The sequence below is a fragment of the Sebastes umbrosus genome, chromosome 10 (assembly GCF_015220745.1).
Source record: "Sebastes umbrosus isolate fSebUmb1 chromosome 10, fSebUmb1.pri, whole genome shotgun sequence".
Classification (NCBI taxonomy): domain Eukaryota; kingdom Metazoa; phylum Chordata; class Actinopteri; order Perciformes; family Sebastidae; genus Sebastes; species Sebastes umbrosus.
In genome coordinates, this window is record NC_051278.1 from 29,567,574 (window position 1) to 29,593,699 (window position 26,126).

Sequence of the window (26,126 nt, forward strand, 5' to 3'; positions counted from 1 at the left end):
TCACCCATTGGCACTGAGTAAATAGAATGTGTAGAGGTTGATCCAAGGCGGCATTGTTTGTGGCAGGATTCTGTCGACCCCAGAGTTTCCATTTCATATTAACCCTCTGAGACCCACATTGGCTCCTTTTTGGCTTTTTTAGGGGGGGGGGGGCTTTCGGGCTAGATAGCAGGTCAACAGTAGATGTCACATAGAAGTGGTGTACATCATCTGAAAGCTGAGAACCTGACGATGTATTTGAGATGCAGCTCAGCACTGTGTGTCAAGTTGTAATAAAAAATATTGAATTAATTAAAAATAAATTACAAGTGTATAAGGCTTGTAATTTTAACATTATAATGGAAGTATGTTGCAGAATTTTTAGGATTGATACCATTTGATACACAGATTTGGTGCTAAATTTAACCATTTTTTACCACTCGAGAATTGATAAAAATTAAGATTCATAAATGTCTCACTACAATGAAATGGCCACTATGGAGACTAACATCGTCACAAATGAATATAAGCTCATTGAATCCAGTCATGCCCAATTTATGTAATTTCAAGGCTGTTTAGGGACGCCAGTATGTAGAAATATTCAAACACACCATTTTTAGAATAGGCAAAAATATCACATTTATACTGCGTGCATAAAACTGCATTGTTTTTGGCCAAAACTGCATGTGATTATCATAAAGAGGGCATGTCTGTAAAGGGGAGACTCGTGCGTACCCATAGAACCCATTTTCATTCACATATTTTAAGGTCAAAAGTCATGGGATCCCTTTGAAAATGGCCATACCAGTTTTCAAAATTTAGCCTAACTTTGGAGCGTTATTTAGCCTCCTTCCTTAGGTTAGTTTCATATGGTACCAGCACCTTCACTCTAGATCTAAAATTGAGCCTGCTACAGCCTCTGAAAGACGGTAAATCTGGGCGTGATTGCCGGCGATCCCGCGGGTCTCAGGGGGTTAAGAATCACAATTGATTGACTAACACACGTCGTCAGTCAGAGTAATCATTCTTGTGTCGTTTGCATTTCTGTAGTACATTTTATCATTTAATAAAGCAGGCATTAAAGAAGAAAGAGCACCCCTTGCAGAGCTCCCTCTCAGTCAGTCATCGCGGTGAGACTGAGAGCTATTCCTATGGTGGCCAGCCAATGCCTGGCCATGGGCAATGGTTCGATAAAAGCCCAACGGGCTGAGGAGAACAGCTGCCTGGCCTCCATCCACACAGACCATCCTGGCCTGGACACAGATATCCTCAGGTACCTCATGCATTTGTGTGCTCTATTATGAAAAAGTTATTGTAAGATAAGTAAAGGATGACCTGTGACTTCTATATGTTGCAAAGCTTATTTTACTTACTTACTTTTATTTGAGATACGTATGTGTGTGTGTTTGTGTGTGTGCGCTCTGCTGTATACATTTTAATAGTCCCACTGAGGATGAATAAAGTCCCTAACACAGTTTATAAATTCCAATTACACAATAAAGAGAAATATCCAACTTGTGGATATATATATATAGATTTCTTATTTTTTTTAACATGAATCATTTCAAAAAAGCCCATCATGATCACCTAGTTGGATCAATGCATCCCTCCGTGGGATGTCTTTGGTCTTTGCTTATGTGTTTTAAACTGGAATAATATTGAGGCTGTTTTGGAAATGTCACCAAAATACAACATGCATGCAGCTGCAAACACCTGCTTCCTCCAAAATATGTTGTTTATCAGGGCCTTCCAAAAGCATTTTCATACTTTTTTACAAAAAAGACTAGCAGATTTTCAGATCTGTTACTGCTATGGTTAAGGTTTCATTAGTTGTAGGCTAAAAAGCAACTTGGCTCAGGTTAGGGAAAGATCATAATTTGGGTTTTAAAAAAACTTAGTTACAGTTAAGAAACGGTCATGCCATGGTCAAACAACACTGATGTTGACTCATGTAAGAAACTGGAAAGTATGCCATAGATTCCGATGAAACTGCCCTTCAGTCCAGTGGGGCCAGCCAATGTAGGCTAGCCTAAGCAGATTCAGTACAATGTAGATGTAAGTTTCAGGTCAAGCCGCCAAGCATGTGTTCTTTGCTTGGGTGAGAGTATGATTCATAGGCAGTCTAATGGTATGTTAGGTTTAGGGAATGGTGTCACCTAAGGGCTAATTAGTTCTATGACAGCACAGCCTGATACCCACTGCAGGGTGTAATGACAGGTCAAACATTTGTAAAGCTTCTAACGAAACTGGCAGAATGGAACCCAAAAGCACAACAAGGAGGCAGGCAGTTCAACGGTTATGTTCAGCTTTACTTGGTAAGTCAGTCAAAGGTCAGTAGCAGGAAACCAGTCCAAACAGGCAAACAGGTAAACAGGTAAGGTCTGGGAAACCATCAAAAACTAGTAGTTAGTCAGGCAAGAGAAAGAAATGCTGGAAGGCTAGGCAGCAAAACACTAGACAATCTGGCAAGTGACCAGTGAACCATCACTGGTATATACAGACTGAGGAACTGATTAGGGAACAAGCTCCAGGTGAGGAGGTGGCCAGGGAAACCCAGGTGAAGGAAATGAGATGATTGCAAGCAGGAGGGAGTGGCAGGCTCTGAAATGACACAAGAGGTTAATGATAAGGCCTGAAAACAGAACAGATGAAGAAATAATTTAGAAGTGCACTCGGAGAGCGCAGACCTCCGCCAAGGCAGGTTTCATGTACGTTGCTAGTATAGTATGCAGTTTCGAATACAGCCATTCATACACTGATGGCAGAGGCTGCCATGCAAGGTGCCAACTTGCCCATCAGGATCTAATGTAAGTGCTCATTTACACACCGATTCGTACAGCCTTCAGGAGTAATTTGGGGTTCAGTATTGATTAGTGAATGACCTGCTATACCTCTGAGCCACAGCTGTCCCAGGGTGTACAGTCGTCTGGCTTTGTAAGGCTGCCTTTATGTGTATTCAAGTGATTGAACTAATACTTATCTTCAGGTTGCGGATTACACACCTCGAGGCGGAGCTGGCACGTCGGGACCAAGAGTTCCGAGCGCAGGAGCTCCAGTTACAGCATCTCCAAAGGGATCTGGATGCCAAGATCTCCCAGATCGACAAGCTCCAGGATGCTATTGGCTACAACAACAGCCTGCTCCACACTCCGCCACCCCTGTGCCACCGCAGCCACCACCGCTTCAGTGTCATCAACCAGGGTCCCAAACGCTTCCACAGGGTGGCTGTGGAGGTCCACCGCAGGCTCAAGGCAAAAGAGGGCGTCTCTGCTGAACCCACCTCAGAGAACTTCTGTGGAGGGTTCAGAGCAGCACACATCTCCATCGCAAAGTCCGTACGCAAGGACTCACAGTAAGTTAAAGGGTCACTCCACACAATACCTATGTTTTAAATGTTAAACACTCCTTGCAATGGATTACATTAGTGACCACTTTTCACGATGGGGGTAATTGTCACCCATGGCCATATCAAGCCCACAGTGTGTGCTGGTTTGTAAACATTATGCAGGGATCAGACATATCAGATTTATTACAGAATAATGAGATAGTAAGTCATAATTACAAGATAAGACCTAATTGTTTTTTTCTTAGGTGAAAGCAATGGGCTCTTTGTATAGCTTGCCCATCTTTGAGTACTTCAGTGTTCCAACAGCTAATGTTTTATTATTAATTAAAGTGAAGCTGGAACCAGGTATGGTCACTGAGCAGTAAAGGCGGGCTCCATCTTTGTCCTTCCGATTGGTAGAAAGAAGTCCTGTAAGTTGTGAGGTGGGGCCTCCGTGGATCGGACTTGTTTGTCCAGCACATCCCACAGATGCTCCATTCGATTGAGATCTGGAGAATTTGGAGGCCAAGTCGACGCCTCGAACTCGTTGTCATCCACATGATGTAAAAGAAAACGTGATTCATCAGACCGGGCCACCTTCTTCCATTGCTCCGTGGTCCAGTTCTGATGCTCAGGTCAGCACGGGCACCCTGACCGGTCTGCGGCTAAGCAGAGCTGGAGTTTTGGAGATGCTCTGATCCAGTTGTTTAGCCAACACAATTTGGCCCTTGTCAAAGTTGCTCACATCCTTACGCTGGCCCATTTTTTCTTCTTCCAACACAAAGTTCAGATTTCAAAATGTTCTCTTGCTGTCTAATATATCCCACCCACTGCCAGGTGGTTATGGCTGATCAGTGTGATGATAATGACCAGAGGGCTAGAACGTCACAAAATGTTATAGAGTTTTCAATCACAGTGAAAGAAGACAAGAAAACCTAGCGGGAAGTTGTGAGGTGTGTTCTCTAAAATACTACAGTATGCTTTTAAAAATAATGTGCATTTTAGACTAATTGGGGAAAAAACACATCAGTATAGTCCAGTGTGGAATGTGCAGCTAAGCAGAAGTTACAACAATTACAACACAATTGAAGAAGTATTGCTAATTTAAGAACCAGTCTGCAATTGCCTGCTACCTGGCTGGCTGTGCCCGACCGAGCCCCATGGGTCAAGCCTCGAGGGCACCCCGTTTTCCCTATGCTGCATCTCCTTTCTGGCCAATTCAGGGGGTCTGTGAATCGCTCTTAGTCTGGTCCCTTCCCAGGGATCTGTTTGCCTTGGAATACCCTACCAGAAACTCTTGCCCCCGACAACATTGCCCCCTGAGCCAGTAGGAACATTTTTCAATTTATCAGTTGCTCTACGTTCCAACCCTCACCTATGGTCATGAGCTTCGGGTAGTGACCGAAAGAATGAGATAGAGGACACAAGCGGCCAAAATGAGTTTCATCCGCAAGGAGCCAATTAAGGTGTTTCGGGGCATCTGGTCAAGATACCTCCCGGGCGTCTTCCTTTGGAGGTTTTCCAGGCACATCTAACTGGTAGGAGACCCCGGGGTAGACCCAGAACACGCCTGGAGAGATTATATATCTCTTCTGGCTTGGGAACATCTCAGGATCCCCCCAGGAAGAGCTGGAAAATGTTGCTGGGGAGAGGGACATCTGGACTACCTCGCTTAGTCTGCTGCCACTGAGACCCAGACCCAGATAAGTGACAGAAAATGGATGGATACTTAATTGCTCTTAGAAATTGCTACTGTCAACTGAAAATGTCATCAGCAGGAATTTAACAGTTGTTTTGTTCAAGTGCATTTGATGATTTCAACACAAAGCACTGTAAACTGAGACTAAGAGCATTTTCAGACCTGCAATCAATTTGCTTTTTTTCCAATTCAGGAACTAGTTCGATACAATTGGACCCCTACCAAAAACCGAACTCCTTGGTTAATTTCTGTTCACATGGCAACATTCAAAAGCGGTGCAATAATTGTAAAGTATAATGCCAAGCGCGAACAAGCTGTTCTCTCATTCTCATTTTCAAACAACTGGTCCAAATGAGCGTGTGAACACATCCTTAGAGATATTTATACCTAATTTGCAACTAAACTTTAGCAACAAATCTGCCTCACATCTGACAGCCAATCAGCATCAAGCAGGACTCTACCCAAGCACCTGGATTTATTTGCAAAATCACCGATCATAATTGCTGAGGTGTAGAAAAATTAGAAAGAAGAAAATGTCAAACAAAGCCATCACTTATGATAAAACTAGAAAATGAAGTCATCAGCGCGTTCTTCAGTGGCGCAAAAAACTGTCCTGTTGTAATTTGATCAGTTGTGATCAACCCAAACAGAACACTGGTAGGAATCATTGGTAGGGGGATGTGAGAGCTCTGGCCAGCTTTTGTAATATATCCCCCAACATGTGAAAGGCTAAATTAGCATTGCAGGATAATAGAAAAACATGGAGGGAAATAAAAGGCCACAGAATTTAAATGCAGGATCTGGGTCATTATGGACCTCAATTACACAACCTAAGCTGCCTCTCTTGCCCACTACTCTCCGATCCATTCAGCACTCTTCTTTTCACTGAATGCACTACTAGCGCATCATCTGTGTGATGTGGTAATCAGGGACGCACACAAACACCCGCTCAGAGCGATCTGCTGAATAAATTGGAACTGCAGACATTAAGGCAGTGGCTTGGACCCAGGATGCACATTTGCAAGATTCTATTGGTCTAGCAGTCATGTCTGGTAAAAGCATAACAATGTTTATACAGTTCTGATATGACCACATTTGTTATTGCAAATAATAAAAATTCTAGCATCCAATTCAAGGCATTTCATCTCCTGGGCATTCAGGTTTAAATACCATGAGGTTGTCAGCTGAGTTAGTGCTTGAACATGCAATCCTTTTTACAATGTCATTATAAAATTATCCTGCCTCACTGTCAAAATGCTATTTAATAAAAAAGAAAAGGAATTGATGGCCTTTGTTTTCCATCTTATCCTATTTGGCGCCTTTCGTGTCTACAGCATGTGGGAATGACATGTTTAGGCAGTGTCAATGCAACATGCTACATTTTGAAAAAATCAAGCAAAACTTGGTATAACTGATTATTTCTTTCCTCACATATGTATAATTGTATTGCTTTCTTCTTAACCATATGCATAGTGGTTAAAAAGACACTTGGCAGATGGTGCTGTGTAAGATAAAGTATACATTTTTCTTAGCTTTACTTCAAAAAACCCAAACTATCCCTTTAACCTAGTACTTACTGTGGCGTTATTCAACAGTGTTAATGTAAGGAAAAGACCACAGGAGACAGCTGGCTACAGCTAACCGGAACATCCTGTCAATTTGACACAAAGATGCTTATCTCACTTGTTTTCCAGCACTGTTCTTCACTCTGCTCAGTGAAGGAACATTGACCTCTTTTCTTTGTCCAATGGACTTTGGACCTTCAGAATTTGAGGACAGAGGGTGTCGTATGCTGTTCAGATTGTAAAGCCACTTGAGGTACATTTGTGATAAAATTGACTTGACCGGCACTTTTTTGTTTCTGCTTCTTCTTGAATCCCAGCACCAAGAAGCTCATCAACGACGCCATCATGAACAATGACTTTCTGAAGAGGCTGGAGCCACAGCACATGAGGGAGATGGTGGACTGTATGTATGAGAAGGTTTACACCGAGGGACAGCTGGTCATCCAGGAGGGGGAACCTGGAAACTACCTCTATGTACTGGCAGGTCAGCTCAGCAGAATGATTTTTGCAAATTTTACAACACAGTTGTTGTAGAAATGAAGTTTAGGGAAAGTCTAAAATTCAACACAATTGGCGACTTGTAGGAGGTTGGCCTTCCTAAACATATTTTATCATCTACAATGTTGTTGTATGCATGAGTTTGAACTGTACTGTATGTTGTGTTTTCCTCGCTGTAGATGGCTTGCTGGAGGTCATTCAGAATGGGAAGCTGCTGGGGAAGATGCATCCTGGCACAGCATTTGGAGAACTGGCCATACTGTACAACTGCAAGAGAACAGCCACAGTCAAAGGTGAGGGACTTCAATAAGACCAAACCAGTCATGGTTCTTAATACGTCTCACCTCTGGGATTACATACATGCATACACTCCCTTGTGCTTAAAGCGACAGTGTGTAGGTTTTGACGGCATCTAGTGGTGTTGATTACCCCTCCGCTCACCCCTTCCTTTCAAGACAGCGGAGACGTGAGCCACCAAGTGCAAAACTATGATAACGCCTTACGTTTTGTTCAGAGGCCATCCTCACCATAATAACACTATAGGAGCAACGTTACTGCAGTTCCAAAAGCGGTGGCCTTCAGGTAAAGCAAAAACGTAAAAGGCTCTCTCTAGAGTCATTCTGCATTCAAAACCGCATACTATACTAGTAGTACATACTGATTTGGTCAAAATGTAACATGTAGTATGCAGTATTCAAACAAAAGAAAAATCTCCAGTATGCATCGGACCAGTCTAACTCGCCTACTGTATCCCACAATGCAAAGCGCTGGAACAGTACGGATACGGTTACAACAACAGCAGCCAAAAACGGCTTGTCTTTTTGTTTTCATTTTGCGTAGCTATTTCATCACTAAATTCACTTCTGAATTTTTTTGCGGCAAGAAATCAAGCATGTAGATTTTGAATATTGGCAGTTTTACCATATTAGATGGCAAATCGAACATTTGCTCCAACGAGTTGAGAAGCTCCACAAACTGTCGTGACAGCTAGCTAGCGCCTGACAGGGTCGCTGCCAGCCAGCAGGGAGGTCACACTCAGAGACCGCTATGAGCTGTCTGGAGCTCTCTCTAGAGACCGGTCTGTAGACGAGGGGCTTTTATTTCCTTGTTGATAGATGGTTTGTTTAAATATCACAACACAAATGTCCATTGTAAATTAACGGGATCCTGTGGTTATCGGCCTTTTTGGAGTTGAAAAGCTCACAGACCAGGTGAGGGAAGAGCAGCCTCTGACGGGGCAGAGAGATACCTGCTGAAACAACATGGCCCTTTTTAACATTACTCTCATATTTTAGGTATATCATTCCACTATTTTTTTTGCCGTAACTGAAAGCAATTTTGTCGTGCAATGTTTTGTATTTACCGTCTCCCCTAGTTAATGATCCTGTCTTACTTCACCATGAGCTCTTAGAATGAATTGTTTAAGGGGTTGAGCTAAACCATGCAATATTTACTAGTATAAGTTAGTCAGTAGGCTGTATAAGTTGTATTTAAAATAGCAATAGTAGTATTGGTGGTGGTGTTTTTTTTAGTCCAGTACTTTATGAGCTTGTTTAAAGACTAAGGTCTGGCCTAGTATACTGTAAAGTAAATCGTTTTAACTGTTTCATACGGCATACTACTGAGGAACGCAGTATATACTGTATACTGCATACTGCGTTCCTTAGTAGTATTCAGAAGGTGGTTTCGAATACAGCCCCAGTGTTTGGCTAGATCCCCTGAGACTCTGTTCCTTTAGTGTGTATCATGTTGTTTGTGTTTGACAACCATATCCATATCATGTCTAAGACATCTGCTGGCTGTATGGTACATAAGCAGATGAGTATTCACACAAGGGAGTTATTAAATATACTTTAAAACTACTCATCCATGAGTCTCATACTGTACTGTAGGCTATGGATGTGCTTATACTACTAAGTTCTTGTGTAACGGTAGCACCCAATATGGTTAAATTAATATTGGCTGGAAAGTTCTACATTTTGTAGACAGACTCATTTGTCACAATGCTGATTCTATTCAACATTATCAAGTCTCTTGCACAGAGCAACCAGGCAAAATGTTAAAATTTGGATGAACATGTAGGTGAGACATTGATCCTGGAGATGTGCCACTGGAATAATTACTGTTTAATTTTAATCTCTTTAAAAATAGATTATTGTGATCTTAAATGTTGACTTGCCAATTGAATTTTAAAATGTATAACTTGCATTTTTGCTTTGTTCTTGTGCAATTATCAGAATATAAAGATGATTTTGGGAGCCCAGTAAAATCTGCTGTAGAAATTAAAATAAATGAATTAATAACAGTGGCTGTTGCACATTTGGTTCTGAAATGGTGAGCAATCAAATGCAGCCTTGTCAAAGATACCTGAAGGTTAGTTGCTCTAGAATCTAACTTTTTAAGGATTATTCCTCACTTTCTTTTTTAAGAAAGTATCTCTTTCTAGACAGCCCCTGTGCACTTGTCTCTTTTGTCACTTGTCTCACAGCCAGGTGCACATAGACACCAAAGTTAAGTGTCCAGCTCGGAGGACGGCTCATTTTGCTGTAACTGAGGTTGTAGCTCATTGTCTACCTTACTAGGGTTAGAAAGAACCGTCGTGTTTTAACAATGTTTTGCTTATGAGTTCTGGGAAGGTTGAATCCGTGAATATCTTTCCAACTTCAGTTTTAGGCCATATCTATGTTATCTATCTATCTTACACTTTTAGATCTTGGTCGCATCAATCACATCTTTTAACAGAAATACAGATTTTAGTCATTAGATATGGATTATATAATGGTCTTTTAAGGACTTGTTTTATGCTGGTGCACTCACAGAAGAGCACAAGTCCGCAAAAACACATTTTTAACGCCAATCTTTTACCGAACATAGGATTATTTTCATATCGTGGTTTAAGTTTTTCATATTAAACGAGCGCATTGTTTTATGCTAGTGGATGGTCTGCTTGCTTGCATCATCCTGTTTCCAATCATTTCATCAGTAACGTGGCTGTGTGTAAGAACTGTAAACTGGCTTACTCACGTTTGGTGAGCAACATCCACCGGCTGGAGAACAAAATCCGGAAAAAGAAAAAGTTGATCGACCGATTTCTATCGGTCGTTCTAGCCATTTATTTAGAATAACCCTTAACTATCCTCCACAGTGATGATAAAGCAATAGATTTAATGAGTTGTTAAAGGTTCTCCATTCTCATCCAGCTGTGTCCCAGTCTCATATCTGGGCTCTGGACCGCCAGACTTTCCAGACCATCATGATGCGGACCATACAGGCCAGACATGAGGAGTACTTCAGCTTTCTGCGCAGGTACAAACAACTGACTTCTCTCAACTATACAATCAAACCAGTGTTTTCAGTGAGGTTGGCGGTACACTCCAAACTTGCAACAGTGTAGCCAATATGTAGCATTAGCCTGGCAAGCTAACACTCAGTAAGTACAAATATAGCTACGACATTCAGATGAGGTTTAAGTTTCAAACGGGGCTGTACCTGTTGTGTTCAGTCAGTTCAGATCTTAAAGATGTAGTTACAGGCTGGGTTCAGGTCTGAGTTTTAGACTAAACTTTACATTACTCTTTTGCAAATAAAGGTGCTAACTACAACCATATAGAGTTGCCTAGTGCCTAGAGTTGAGGTGCCTAATCTCGAACCAGTTGGAACCAACTGGTTCCAGAGTGACACTAACACTTTAATGGTCTAGAACCAAGAACCACTTACGTCAGGGGATGGGGTTGGGTTTATCGTGACAAACAAGACCAACTAAAACTTTGTGACAGCCATTCTTTAAAAAACAGAGATTCAGTAGGGTTCTTCAGAAACAAATGGTTCTGGGTAGAACCTCAGCCCTGCATCAAGAACCTTTTTCAGAACCCTTATTTCTAAGATTGCAGTTGGCAGTAGTTCATTACACACTCAACAACACTCTAGAAATAGGTCTTATTATTACAGATATAGTCAGGTTTTGGTAAAAGCAGTAAAAACTCTGCTGTTAGTGCATGTTTGTCCCTGAGGATACATAATTTGCCTATTTCAAGCCAATGCCCTCTTGTTATACACATAGCCTACATTTAACTACATAGACATATTGGACATGCGCAGACACAGATACAGATACTCATGATTTCATTGGGATTATATACTACAGATACTAGATACTACATTTTTTTTTTTTGCAGTTATACTATATATAATCAATCCCAGCACCCATGATGAATGTGTGTACTTGTTTCTCTGTAAGTGTGTCTCTGCTCCAAGGACTGCCAGAGGAGAAACTAGCCAAGGTTGTTGATTGTCTTGAAGTGGTGAGTATTTCCCACTCCACCACATTTTTTGCCTATAATCTAAAAAAGCATTGTATTCAGTTCCATACAGTATCTGTTTCTGACTAAGTAGGTTCAGATTAGGTTGTGATCGGATCACCCGAGACACATGTTCATGCCAGGTCTGAACAGGACCTAAGTGGACAAGAGAATGACTGTTCTTCTGTTTTTTTCAGGACTATTTTGAAAAAGGGGAATATATCATTCGAGAGGGTGAAGAAGGGAACACTTTCTTTATCATTGCAAAAGGAGAGGTGAGATATCTGCACAATTAGGCCTTTCTCAATCTGTGTTTGTGTCCGTACTTGTGTTCCCATTGACTTTAGAAATGTCACAGCCCAAGCACTGTTCCAATTTCAAATTCAAGTCCACAATTCTACAAGTGTTCCTCACATTTTATCACGATGATATAAGATAGAACTTTATTCATCTTGAGAGAGATTTTTCTGCAGCTGTTGCAGTACAGTACAGTGTAGAGTGCAAATATAGTGCATAAAATATCAATAATGGTACAAGTAAAAAAAATCAACAAAGAGATATCCAAACTCCATAAAATCCAAAACATACACCATGCAAGGAGTAAAAACAAGGATCATATACCAACGCAATGGGGCACCCTTTAGCATCTGTATGTGATGCACCGGGCTTCCTGTGTGAAACCAAGTCAACGTTGACTGTTAACTTCCACACTTTACTAACACCAGTAAGAGCCATAGTTATTTTAACCCCAAACACGATCTTTTCTGAAGAGTAACCGAATAGTTTTATGACCTAAACCTAACCAAGTACTTTTATTGAGTAAGTAAACCTATGTTGGAATTAAATTTTTAAAAGATAATATGTATGTAACAAGCAGAAACTGTACGTTTCCTGTGAACACAAAGTTTATTTTGAAAAGACACTATGCATGTAAAGACATGCCGTCCCTGACATGTCCAAAACTGACGCTAGATGGGTACTTAGAGCATCGTAGTTTGAAGCGCAGAGCCGTTGACTATGCCTCTATAAGTATTTGACGAGTTGGGAGTGATTCTGTTGGCTTCGACTGTCCTCACCCTGCTGCCCCAGCATACCACAGCAAAGAAGATGGCACTGGCTACCACCGACTGGTAGACCATCCTCAGCATGGTACTGCAAACATTGAATGACCGGAGCCTCCGCAGGAAGTCGGCTCTGGCCCTTCTTGTACACAGCTTAAGTGGTCTTAGCCCAGTCCAGCTTGTTGTCTAGGCAAACTCCAAGTTACTTGTACCTAAACAGTCCATATCCACCCCTTGGATGGAAATAGGTGTAGGGGGTGTAGAGGGTGCGGGGGTGTTCGACACCTACTGAAGTCCACCACCAACTCCTTCGTGTTACCAGTGTTAAGCTGCCCGTGGTTCAGCCCACAGCACTAAATGAACAAAGACTCAGGGGACTGCTGTAAAAACAGTGGCCATTGGATTAACTATAGGTGCATGTGGGCGTAGTGGTTGCAAAACTGAAAACTTACAAATACATTTAAGGAAGTGATCCATAGCTTGTATACTGATTGACTTACAGTGAGCCAACAGTGAAAGAATGATTATCTTAATTTCACGATTCCAATGATAAAACAACGAAACGCCGATTAAATGAGTAGTTGTTGCTGTGCCTCATTCTATCGTTTCCTATCTGTAGGTCATAGTCACTCAGAGCACGGAGGGCTTCGCTGAACCACAGGAAATCAAGACATTGGGAGCTGGAGACTACTTTGGAGAGAAAGCTCTCATCAGGTACAAACAACAGCTTCACAGAAGGCTGAGGACACAGTGCAGCACTTTTATATACTGTATATATTTAGTCATGCCAGCCTCCTCAACATCCCTCAGAGTTCTCAGCATCCTCAACAACCTCAGCATGCCCAGCCACGTCAACATCCTCATCATCTTCAAAATCCTCAGCCAGATTAACATCAACAACAGATTAACACTAACAACATCCTCTGTATTCTCAGCATCATCAGTATGCTCAGCATAGAACATCCCACAACATCTCACTTCCAGTCATGTTATAACTAGAAAGGTGCACTCAGTATAGGGCAGATCTCTGCCAGGTGTGTCTGCAACAACCGCTGCTAATGTTTGATCGAACCAATACAACCCACACTTGGCTAACCCTCCGTCTAGACTGCAAGTGTATCAGACATGTTTACATTTTTATCTATGAAGATGTCTGCTAAAAAGTACGTTCATATACAATGTAACTGCATTGTGAATTAGGTTTCGAGGGAAACGTATTTGGTCGTGGATTCCGTTTGTTTTTGACGTATCACAAATGCGTCAGGGAGGAGGTTGGCGAAGGTGGATGGATCAACAAACACAGGACTTTCACCCAGGAGACCAGTATTCATGTGATACCAAAAGACTACGTTCACTTATTTTTTATTTTTTACTAAACTTAACTAAGTAGATTTGTTGCCTAAACCTAACATAGTTGTTTTTTTGCATTTTTTTGTTTTGATTTGTGTCAATTTATGACATTAGTCAGTGTTTAAAATTGCGAATATAATACCGGAAAAAATATGTTTCCCTCGAAACGTAATTGAGAATGCAGTTTAGTTGTATGGGAATGTAATTTTGTAGGAGACAAGGTTGCACTCACGCACACACAGGACCGATCTCATTATATCCTGGCGGAGATAATAACCAACGAACCAATAACAACCATGCATGAAAACAAATGAAACCCATGCATACAGGAAGATAGCTTTTAAGTACCTGTCCACTGTAACCTCTATTTATGAAAGTCTGGTGCGAATGTGGGTTTTTAGGAGGAGACATGGGGAAAATATCTCTGCTTATCTTGTATGAGTCATGCACAATTGAAAAGACAAGTCAAAAAGGTCAGTGACAAGATGTGACTGGATGAGGAGACGATGAGAGTCCTTCAGAGTTTCATTTTCACATTACAGGAGCATTTCTGTTGTACTATTTTGAGACGGAGGAGAAACTGCTCCCTTCAGGACATTCAGAACATACTGTGCCTTCAACCCACAAGCAAACAATAGAAGCAGACAAAGATGACCCTTCATGTTTATTTGTGGTCTGACAAAGGCCTGCTTCATCACACTGCAGTGTGTACATATGGGTCTGTGTTGCGTTTGTTTGACTGAACTGTACATGCATGTTTACAGTGAGGATGTCCGCTCAGCCAACATCGTCTGCAATGAGAACGACACACACTGCCTGGTGGTGGACAGAGAGTGAGTAGCTGGATGTTGTTTACGTGGCATGTTATTATGTAGAGCTGGACTAATATACCAAGTGGGCTATTTCACAAAACCTAGATAGCGTATCAAACCGGCATTTTCCAGTTATCCTGGCTGGATTTAACTGTGACTGAGCAGTAGCACATAAATTACCATGGAGATTTATTCTGTGCAGCTAGCCTGCTCCAGACCAGAAGTCTATACTACGAAGTGAGTTCGACAAAACCTGAATAACTTCCCGTTATCTGGCTTCACTAACCCTAACAACCGCGATCACGCTAGGCGGTCACGTTAGGCGGTCACACGACGGTGGTCATCAACTCGGTAAGTCAACCAAGTGTTTCTCAATCTAGCTATGAGAGCGTTCGCATAAAAGGGGCGGTGCATATGACCAGTCACAAACATGAGCAAGTCTGCTGTCAGCGGAGCGGATAATTTTACAAACAAAGAGCAAACTATAATATTAAAGCTGCAAGCAGCGATGATCAGGCCCTCGCACCTTTGCGCACGTCGGGGGTACTGGCAGGATACCAGTACATACTAACAGGGGAGCCTACATCTGCTGTTTAGATACATATTCATGTTCAAAGTAAAAGAGAAAAGGCCGCCACACTTTGAAAAACCTCTTAGATGAGCCTCTTGTTGAGTATCTAAGTTTCTCTAGCTTTAAATATGTCATAACACTTTCTATCCATTGAGAATGCGTCGGTGGATTGTTGGATTTCCACTGTAGTAGTATTAGCCTTCGCACTGGCAGTGAGGAAAAAGCCAATGCATCAGCTTGAACCAATGACAGTGGGACTTCTGGAGGAGCTACCCCAAATATCGCAATTGTTGGGTCTGGCTGTATTTCTTTATCACAAATGTATGAAAAGGTTTCAAAGATAGCGGTCAAGAGTGGAACCAGGGCTGGGCAAGTCCAAAATATGTGATAAAGGGTGGCATCGTCTTGATGGCAACGGGAGCAAGTTGGATCTGTTCCTGGGAACATCTTTGCGAGTTTGCTTTTTGAAAGGTGGAGTCTGTGAATAATCTTAAATTGTAATAATCCATGTTTTACACAGATAGATGTTGAATGGATCCGTTCAATTGCAAACCGCCAAACTTTATCTGAAATAACCGCTCCGAAGTCTTTACCCCATTGTTCCCTGAGATGGTTCAGTGAAGGCGATGCCACCCTTTGAATTTCACTGTACAGTCTAGATATCAGACCACGTTCAAGAGGATCCAAATCTAAAAATTCCTCAATCCAAACATCTGTCGGGCGAGATGGGAAGGAAACAAAAAGCTTTCTGACAAGACTGCGCACTTGCAAATACCTGAAAAAATTAGATTTAGGTATGTCATGTTCTCTAACAATGTGCTCAAAAGACATAAAGTTATTATTTTGAAAAAGATCCCTTATACATCGTAGCCCCTTCCTGAACCATAACTGGAATGCAGAGTCTATTAATAAAGGTGGAAATAGCCCATTAGATACGATAGGTAGCAAAGTGAGCACCTGTTTATGTTTAAAATGTGACCTAAACTGGGACCATATTTTCAGTGAGCCATTTACAATGGGGTTAACTGTCTGCCTTTTTTTGCTGAGAGGTAGTGGTGCACAAAGCATTGATGGTAAGGATACTGGATTGCAAACAAATTGTTCCATCTCAGCCCATAATAGTCCTGTGCCCTCATAGAAATTTGATACCCAGTGAATAACTTTATGAATGTTGGAAGCCCAGTAATAATGCAGAAAATTTGGCAGTGCCACTCCCCCCGCATCTTTCGGTCTCTCTCTGCTTTTCTAATTGTAGGAATGTTTTTGTTCCAAATAGAGGAAGATATACTATATCAAGTTTAGACCACACAATCAAAATCAGACAAAATCTGATGATGTTTGTCACATAACGCTGACTTTCTATTGCCAGTAGGTGGTGCTATGACTGAGTCAATATTGTCACGTAGATGTCCTCAGGCCCGGACTACCATGAAATAGGTCAAGTTTTGGGCAGATTTGACCAATCACAGTGGAGTTACAACAGTTCAATAAATGGAGAATCATGTAAATTGTCCGCCACACCACGGCAACACGTTTTATGAAAGCTCAAACCTTTAATAACTTTTCATGACAAAGGTCTTAAGATTGTACTGACCAAATTTGAAGTTGATCGGATTACATCAATTTAGGGCCCGGGCCCTAATATTAATAATCATTTGAATTTCAATAGGTCCTCAGCTCCGACTTCGTCGATACTCGGGCCCTCATAAAATCAAATGTATATATACAAGTCAAGTGTTCTGTAAATTTAAAACAATACAAATAGTCCAAAGAAATAAATACTGGATGGATATACATGAACTGAGTGATTATGTACAGGACATACATGTGAAGACGTTAATGATGATGATGATGATATTAATGCATAAAAAATGCTAAAATACTAAAATAATTGTAAATGTATCTTACTCAGACAGAGAGTATACTATTAGGTTTACAATTGGAGCCAGTAAAAGGTTAATTGTTTCAGACTCTCTTTCCTCTTTAAAAGTTTTTCATGTGTTTGCCTCCTCTCCAGCAACTTCAACCAAATGGTGGGAACTTATGAGGAACTTCAGGCTTACCTGAAGGAATACGTGGAAGAGCTCTCCAGGAGTGATGAGATGAGGAATGTCCTGTAAGCGCACAATGACAGAATGACACAACAGACTTTTAGCTGTATAAATGTTAATTAAGCCTCCTTGTAAGGTGATAATGGTGGTGACTTATTGGATATCATATAGTCATGACTGCATTACCAGTTTTACTGGTGAGAAGCTGCTTTGAAGCTTAGTTTTTAAATGAGTCCGTCAGTCTAACCCTGAAAAGGAAAAAAGGGCCCAAATGTAATCGTATGTCCCGTATTACTACTCTCTCAGGCCCCACTCACCTCAGATTGACTCTGCAGAGGCCCAGGAGCTGAGGAGGCTGAGGGAGAAGATTTCTCTCCTGCCTTTCCAGGAGCTCGAGGTCATAGCTACACTGGGCATGGGAGGATTTGGACGAGTGGAGCTGGTGAGTTGCAGTAACAGTGTAATGCACCAACGAATAACGGCCACTCGATACGTCAATTGCTCTGACCAAATGCAAAAACTTCCACATTCTACGTATCCACGCTTTACAGAAACGTCCAGTGCCAACATTTTTTTCTTACAATTTTTACGACTCAACATTTAGCAATGTTGGTTAATTTTAATGTAATTTTTTTTTTGATCTTTTATACATTTATACACACATTTGTACACACATTCAGTCACTGTTTAGCTGGTGCTTTTGTGTAACGTTTAGCTATAATATACATTTCTAGTATCCGTCAGTGAGCTTTGCTCAACAAGCTCCTCTCTGCTGTTTGTTTCCCAGGTAAAGCTGAAGGATGAGGACACCACGTTTGCTCTGAAGTGCATCAAGAAGAAGCACATTGTAGACACCAGACAGCAGGAGCACATCTACTCTGAGAAAAACATCCTTCAGCAAACAAACTCAGCGTTTATCATCAGGTGTGGGCCATACACATCATTACACATTAAGGTTTCTTTGTTTCATGAAGAGTAAGGTGTTACTTTGAGATTATGATTATGTTAGGATGTTTAGTTGTTTTCCGTAATCAGAGCTAGTGGAAGTATGTGGATGTTTAACAGAAGAGGCTACATGATGGGTAAGATAGCCAACAGATCAATCTGCCACAAATATCTCGTATTCCTTAAGGAGAAGATAATGGGGGCCGGTCAGTGTGGTGGTTTCTCTGTGGAGTTGCTAAGGAACCTGCTGGGAGAAAGCTGCGGACCCGGGTCCCACCACTGCACTGAGATTTATCTGGGCTATGACTTTAAAGAACAAAGGCCTTGTGCAAGCAGTCTGTTGACATTGTCATTGAAAGGGAAAAGTTCAGCCAAAATGTTCACTCTCCCACTTCACTAATACAACATTCCTCCTACCACTCAGTTTCGTCCTTTTTAGTTCAGACATTTTTTGTTTTTTATGGGGTCTCAGTGTTAAATTAAATCTAAGAATGCAAATTCGTATAAGTTTCAGTGGTCATGGGCTGTAAAGTTTAGAGAATGAGATATTTTTTTTTAGAGCTTGCACCAAAAGTCTTTTTCTCTGAAGAGCTGCAGCATCAGCAATCTGCAGTGCTTCATGTTTATAGGCCAATAGAAATGCATCATAGGCATGTCATGGGTATATGACTATATGATCATTATTATGTTTTCAGCATTGCATTACCAATACAAGACATCAATACCAATACAAAACATGAATGCAGTTTCCACTAGACGTGCAGCACTAAGCATATTACCAGTGACAATCATTATTTATATTTAGGGGTCCTAAATTAGTTATTGTTGCTATGCTAGCAGGTGGATTAGGAGGAGTTTTCATACTTGCCAACCCTCACGATTTTCCCGGGAGACTCCCTGTTTTCATCGCCCTCTCCCGGTTTCTTCCTGGGTTCACAATTCTCCCATATTTCTCCCAATTTATGACAAATTTTCACACTTTTTTTCATTTTCATTATCTCAACCATGGATGTATTAAGAGAACTGGATACTTTGCACAACACAGCGAAAAGTCGTCATGGTGGGGTGCAAGCCATTGGAAATAACGGGTTTCAGAGCACAGTGGTGCCATTGTCGCGTTGTGTCTGAAAGGGCCTTCAGGGAGTGAGAGACGGGGAAGAAACCTCTAGACGCCCACTTTGGTTTTGAAATCCTCCCTATTTTTAGGGTCTCAAGGTTGACAAGTATGGGTGTTTTTAATTTAACACAGTAGTTAACAAAGAGTCTCTTGGCTGTCTGTTGATGTATTTCAGGTTATTCCAAACATTTCGGGATGATAAGTTTGTCTACATGCTGCTGGAGGCGTGTCTCGGTGGAGAGCTGTGGACTGTGCTGAGGGACATGTGAGTGTAGGTCCTTTTGCTACATTTATAACAACTACAAATGAAAACATCCAGAAATTTATATTTTCAGTAAAGCGTAACTTTAACAGTGTCTTTTATGTGTCTTCAAAAATGCGGATGGCTAAATGAGACTACTTAACATCATCATGGTCGAACATTAGTCCGCTTTTAGCTTTGTAGTGGCGACGTGAAGTCATGAGACCTTGGTGTATTTTGTTGAAAAAAAAAAAATATTTTTTAAGGTTTTTTAAACTTCAAAAGACTTTTTGACTAATATTAGATTTTTACTTCTGGCTATTGCATTTATGCTACAAAAATCACAAAAGTGGTGTTATTTTGTGAAGATTATCTTGCTGAACAAAAAGTGTAAGCTTATTTTCTGCAATAATCCAAAATCCAATGGAAAAATCCTGTTGGCTTTTCGTCGAGGGTGTGATGCTAACTTTCGGGTTGGCCTACGAAAGTACGTCATCCCTCTAGCACTCTATTGGTTTAGGGGTTAAGACACCGAACATGAACTGCAACGTCCCTGACAGTTTTTCAGAGTCGGCTCTGTGTATATTCATATAATTCTATTGATTTGTTGATCTTTTCATAACCTGCCAGGAGTTATTTTGATGAGCCCACAGCCAGGTTCTGTACTGGTTGTGTCTTAGAGGCCTTTGATTACCTCCACACTATGGGCATCGTCTACAGAGACCTGAAGCCTGAAAACCTACTACTGGATGCTGAGGGTTATGTCAAAATGGTAAGCCACTGTCTAAATATTTGTTTGAGTGATGTCCTTTAAATAGTGTTATTCATTGTGTGTCTATATTATCTTTGAGCATATTATTAAGGTAATATATGTCCTCTGTATTTCCTCAGGCAGATTTTGGCTTTGCTAAAAAGATCGGCCTTGGAAAGAAGACCTGGACATTCTGTGGGACTCCAGAGTATGTGGCCCCGGAAGTCATCATGAACAAAGGCCATGACTTTGGAGCTGATTGCTGGTCTTTAGGAATCCTCGTATTTGAACTTCTCACTGGCAAGTAAGTCAGTAAGGTAGAATCTGCTACTTTTGAGATTTGGGAAGAAAATGTTAAAGCAAAGACTTTTGCTTTTCTTAGTCTTGGTACCACATTTGATGACACGCAGAGGTGGGTGGAAGGTGTGATGTGAAGGTACAGTTGAGGGTCATCAGCATAACAGTTAAAACTCAACAAACAAAGTCAATGATGGCAGATTATCTGACCCAGAGAAAGCATGTAGATGAGGAATAATAAGGGTTATTCCTCATCTACATGCTGACAGGGTTGAATAGAGTCCCTGTTTCTACTGTTTCCTGTCAGGTGAGGTACCAATGATTAACCTTCTGAGGTCAAGCATGTCGTATACGACTAAGTACTCTAATTACTATTTTTAGAACATCTCCAGAACACTGCAGAGTAGAGACTAGCTTTAAATTGCAGCAGCGGGGGGATGACTTTGTCTCTCTGAACAGTGCAGTCTGATTTTTTTTTTTTGCTTTATTTTTTCAATAAATCTAAAACATGTTTTTCTTCCAGCCCTCCCTTTGCTGGCTCAGACCCCATAAAGATTTACACCATGGTCCTCCATGGCATTGAGAAGGTGGACTTCCCTAAGAGAATAGGGAAGCGTCCAGACGACCTCATCAGGAGACTCTGCAAGTACGGTGAATCAACAAGCACGATCAGATATGAGGACAATACCGCTTTGTCATTTAAACACATATTCAGGGAATCACTGTGTAATTGGTGGTGTAGAGCAGCCTGGCAGTCTCATTTAGAACTAGAATGGCACTCGGAGAGCGCAGACCAAGTTGCTCGAGTACAATTGCCCCCCCTCTCTCCGTTCAGCTTGCGCCATCATCCACGTGTATTTTTGTTTATGTTGAGATCAGCTGAACGTAGCGAAGCATCGTAAAACACTTCTCCCTGCTGTTCTCCCTGAGTTTTAATTCCTCTGATTCCCTCCCAGTCCCATTTCAAAATCCATCCTCTATATTTATTAGAAATAGCCTGGTGTCACTGCTGTTTGTGATCGTGGGCTCTATAGTAAGCAGCAGAGGAGCAGAATCACTTGTTGACTGCGGAGAAATGGTGTGAACAGTCAGGCTTCAGCTCGCATGACCATTAACATAGTGCCGTGCCTCCGTTCCTGATATGAACCCACCGTTAGACTAATTTAATCATGTGAGTGTGTTAAGTTTCCAGGCTGTCTCTTTTTAAACAGAACATCCACAGGGTTATTAAACTTGACATTAAACCAATATAAATGTCTCTCTCTCTTTTCCTCTCAGGCTAAGTCCAGTGGAGAGGCTGGGAAACAAAAAGAACGGCATCATTGACATCAAGAAACACAAGTAAGTCTCCTTTCCAAATGATATCTATGTCTTCCTTTTGGACATTTTCAGATGAAGTTTATAAAAAAATCAAACAACCGCACAAGATATAGAAACTTCCACATGACTGCTCATAATTTAATTACTTAATGAATAAGAATTTAATCTTAAACTGTAATGTTATCTGCTGATGTCATAATCAGGAGTGTGTGGTGCGTTGCTTGACAGGAGGAGGTAGCTGAAGAGGTGTGGTTTGTTTGTTTGGTGGATGGAGCATGCTGCCCGATGATGGCAGCATGCATGGTAGATAGTAGTAATGCATGGGTCAGCGTTTTTTTATTACCCGCACCCACCTGACCCATTATCAGAGCCAATCCTCCCCGCCCGACCTGCAAAAATATGAGTTAATCAACGACCCAAACCCAACCCATAAACTTTAACTTTATGCATTATAGTAGCACAATTGTCCGGACTGATGTCTGAGACAAGAAGGACAGAGACAAGGAGCAGTCTCGAACCGGCCGCCCAAACCCGTCATATTTTCTAGAAAACTTGGCCCGAACCCGCCTGACCCACGGGTCAACCCCCTGTCTTTGAATCCTTATTGAAGCAAGGATGTCCAGACACACCTACTGCATCTTCCCTGTTAAAAAGGCTCCTCATCATTTTGTTCAAGATTTAAAAGCAGTGAATGATGCAGTGCATGCCAGAGCTCCAGTGACTCAAGTCCCCAGTAACAGCACATACTTCTTTGTAATATATCTAGCTTTTAGCTAGCTTTCGCTGGCTGTCATGTTAGGTGTGTGGTTTCTATTTGGATTAAGAAACCAGTTCTTAACCGGTTCACCCAACAGTGATGTGGTTGAAGGCTACTTTTCTACAGAACATAATGGGAGTTGTAATTTCAAATAAAATCCAACTTTGAGGGATTTTATTTTGTTTCTTTTGTAGGTGGTTCCAGGGCTTCAACTGGGAGGGTTTGAGACGTCACAAGCTCCTGTCTCCATTGAAGAGAGAGGTGAAACTATGACCTTTGTTTCCTAACAATAAACAAGCAGAAGCAGACAATCCAAAAACAAATCTGTAGAAACAACATTTCAGTCCAATAGAATGTACAAGAATGTGATCGACTGCTTTCATCCCCTTTGTGGAGAATACTGGTGTGCTGATTATGACATTATTTGTGAGAAAATTCAATGGAGAACCTGAGAGTATTGAATGAAAGTTAAAATGCCGATTGGACAAATCTTGCATGTGTTGTCTGCAGTGAGTTAGCCTTTACTAACAAAATAAGATGAGCACATTGTTATCCAACTTGAAAAGGAAAATACCGGCTGGGTTTTATCTGCTGATGCTGTGAAAAGCAAATGCAGAGAAATTATCCTGCACTTCCTAAAACACACAGGGATTTAGTGTGCTGTGTTTTGTTTTTGTGTGTTACACTTCACTAAAGAAGTTTGACCGCACAATATTTTCAGTCAGCATTAAAGGTCCCATATCTTGCTCATTTTCAGGCTCATACTTGTATTTTATGTTTCTACTAGAACATGTTTACATGCTGTAATGTTAAAAAAAAACTTTATTTTACTCATACGGTCTGCCGGAATATACCTCTGTCTGAAACGCTCCATTTTAGTGCATTTCAACGGAATTGCAACGGAATTGCGTTGCTAAGCAACAGTTTGGGTCCATGTTTACTTCCTGTCAGCTGATGTTATTTACATACACTGCAACAGGAAATAAACTGGGACACATTTAGAATGTTTATGTTTAAAACCATGTAAATATTGTATATTTGTGACAACACAAATGGACAGAAATCCTAATGGCTTGTTTCAACGCACAATGTCTGAATACGGGCTGTGTGTATTTCTCCGTATATTGAGCGTTTATATAGTTTAACAGTATTTACACTTAAACCTGCTTTATAATATAAAATACATGAAAATCTCACCTTTTACAATATGGGACCTTTAAGGTAATGAAACTAAGACCAATACATACTTTAACCATTTACACACCGCAACCACTGCTTCTTTCAACCACAGTACTGTGCAGACTGTCTCTACACCTGTATGTCCTGTGGTCATGCATCATGTAGGGAAAACGTAAAAAAAAATACTTTGACAGGGAAAATTTGCAGATTTGGTTGACTTTGTAGAAAGTTCAAACAGCTTATGGTAACCATCAATACACATCTGGCAGAGATCTTCTTGGAATAATTGGTAGAATCCAACCAAATCTGTTGGGTTTTCCTGCATGGACTCATTGTTTCATGCCAGTCCACATCATCTTTTGAATGGGCTTGATGTCAGGAGTTTGTGAGGATCATCCCAAAAGCTTAATTTTAGATCCCAAAACCACTTTTGATAGAGATTTAAAGAAACAAAACTGTCCCTGACAGTGTATGTTAACATTTGACATATATAAATATGTATTATAAGTATACATGTCATTATGCAAATGTAGGTGTCCACATTACCATGATAACTATGTGCACTGACAGAGGAAATTCAGCTCGGCCAATGAGGAACTTGTGAATGATCCCACTCTGACAAAATGAAATGATTTCATGATGATTTTCCTCGTTTCTGCAGCTGAACGGGCCGACGGATCACAGTCACTTTGACATATTTCCTCCTGACACGGAGGAGCCTCCGGATGAGCTGTCTGGCTGGGATAAAGACTTCTGAGGACTCTGATCATATATATTTTAAGCACCAGCAGCAGTGGATCTGGCTCATGAAGCTACAGTGGGTTAGCAAGTACACTGTATTCCAGAGAGTGTTGTAGTAGCCCGTTCCCTCCGCTCAGCCATGAGCAACATGAGGTGACTGTGTGATTGATAAAGCTTTACCCTTTACCACTGCAGGAACTCAACAGCCTGTGACATCAGGCTTCTCATATCCTAAATAAGGAAGTACTTCCCTGCATTTTCACAGTATTTTACAAACCACTACATTTCAGATATATGCCGTGAAAAGGCTATGGAGGGACCATGTACGTCATTTTTATGTTCTGTTTGCTAGCCGAGTGAAGTAACCAATCTGGTTTATATGCCAACAAAGAATTGAACACTGAACTCATAATATTTTTTTCATTTTGCTCTGCTGTGCGCATTGTGATCCTTTACGCTTCTGTTATCTTGTTTCATCTTTAGAATTTGTTTTCCTGCACCGTTCAGCTGTGCGTCGAATCACTGAGAAATCTTCTTGTCTACCTTTTGGTTACAAACCTCTAAACTCCAGCTCCCTTTGAATTACCTCCTTTCCCCAAATACTTAATGAGGACCTGGACATGTTGGTTTTGTTCAACAAGCATTCATTACTGTTTATTATTTTTTCAAGTATTGGTTTTCCTGGTCGATACAGATGCGGTAGTAAAATGGTGGTTACTGTTTTAGTGTGTTTGTCATAGTCACCTTTGTCACATCGTCACATCTGCTGTACCAATCGTGATCGACAGCACTGCGAGCAAACCCCTGAAAGTACCTGCGTAAAAGTACATCTTTCTGAGCAGCGCCCAAATTTAGTTCCAGGTCCCCAAAAGAGCTGATACAAGAGCAGAAGCTGTGACGGTGGCTACATGTTAGGTTATGTTTCATTATGTCTGTGCAGTGAAAAAGGGCTAAATGTGACAACACCATACTGTATCGCTGAAAGGTGAAAGGAAATCGCAATTCAGTCTGATTATCGAGCTACAGTTTTTAGAGTATAAATTGCATAAAATTGGGCATCTTCCCCTAGCCGCACATAGAGGCATTCACACTGGTTTAAATACACCCCACTAAGATGATCACTGGATGACGATGAAAGCCAAACAATCACTGATGATCAAATTCCGCTGAAATCATTGGATTATACCTGAGGGGTGGAGTCCCAGAGTGATATGTTACAACATACTGTATAATTGTCTTCCTGCTTGAGCTAACTTTGGTAACACTTTATATTACAGCCTGCAGTTTACTGTGTCATTTCGTTGTATGACTTTAAGTGCCAATAAAATAAAGAAGTCCAGAATAATTTGGGGTGTGATGGAAGTTCTGATCACTGCACAATATGGCTGTTGTAGCAGCAAAAGTAAAAAAAAAAAGAAAGAAGGGAAACGGATGTAGCATGAGTAAACTAATGAAGCACTGGTTACACTTAATAATGCAGCTGTGATTTACAGTATAATTTCATTGTATGAATCAAGTACTAATAAAATACTGACAGTGTAAGAAAGCAAGTATGGGGACCAAGAGAGT

At 41.1% G+C, this 26,126-nt stretch overlaps 1 protein-coding gene across 2 annotated transcripts; it reads left to right on the forward strand.

The window, feature by feature from the left end:
- The first annotated feature begins 1,130 nt into the window (after positions 1 to 1,130).
- On the forward strand, positions 1,131 to 25,902 carry LOC119496216 (cGMP-dependent protein kinase 2). Of its 2 annotated transcripts, XM_037783361.1 has the most exons (19): positions 1,131 to 1,252; positions 2,966 to 3,331; positions 6,886 to 7,052; positions 7,246 to 7,359; positions 10,267 to 10,372; positions 11,304 to 11,367; positions 11,562 to 11,639; positions 13,045 to 13,139; positions 14,540 to 14,608; positions 17,176 to 17,274; positions 17,516 to 17,651; positions 17,997 to 18,133; positions 19,447 to 19,536; positions 20,143 to 20,284; positions 20,404 to 20,567; positions 21,084 to 21,206; positions 21,839 to 21,901; positions 22,832 to 22,898; positions 24,478 to 25,902. In XM_037783361.1, the coding sequence occupies exons 1-19, from the start codon at positions 1,131 to 1,133 to the stop codon at positions 24,571 to 24,573; spliced, it is 2,298 nt and encodes a 765-aa protein (XP_037639289.1). In that variant the 3' UTR covers positions 24,574 to 25,902. The 2 variants fall into 2 exon arrangements, with proteins under 2 accessions (XP_037639289.1, XP_037639290.1); XM_037783362.1 differs by lacking the exons at positions 1,131 to 1,252; positions 2,966 to 3,331; positions 6,886 to 7,052; ... (4 more) ...; positions 13,045 to 13,139; positions 14,540 to 14,608 and having other exon boundaries at positions 17,184 to 17,274; positions 17,545 to 17,651.
- Positions 25,903 to 26,126: the final 224 nt, after the last annotated feature.

Excerpts from the sequence above, each read along its gene's own strand:
- LOC119496216 (XM_037783361.1), top strand. The coding sequence starts at position 1,131 with ATGGTGGCCAGCCAATGCCTGGCCATGGGCAATGGTTCGATAAAAGCC. Across the intron at positions 1,253-2,965 it reads CTGGACACAGATATCCTCAG|GTTGCGGATTACACACCTCG; the intron begins GTACCTCATGCA and ends ACTTATCTTCAG. Across the intron at positions 7,053-7,245 it reads CTACCTCTATGTACTGGCAG|ATGGCTTGCTGGAGGTCATT; the intron begins GTCAGCTCAGCA and ends TCCTCGCTGTAG.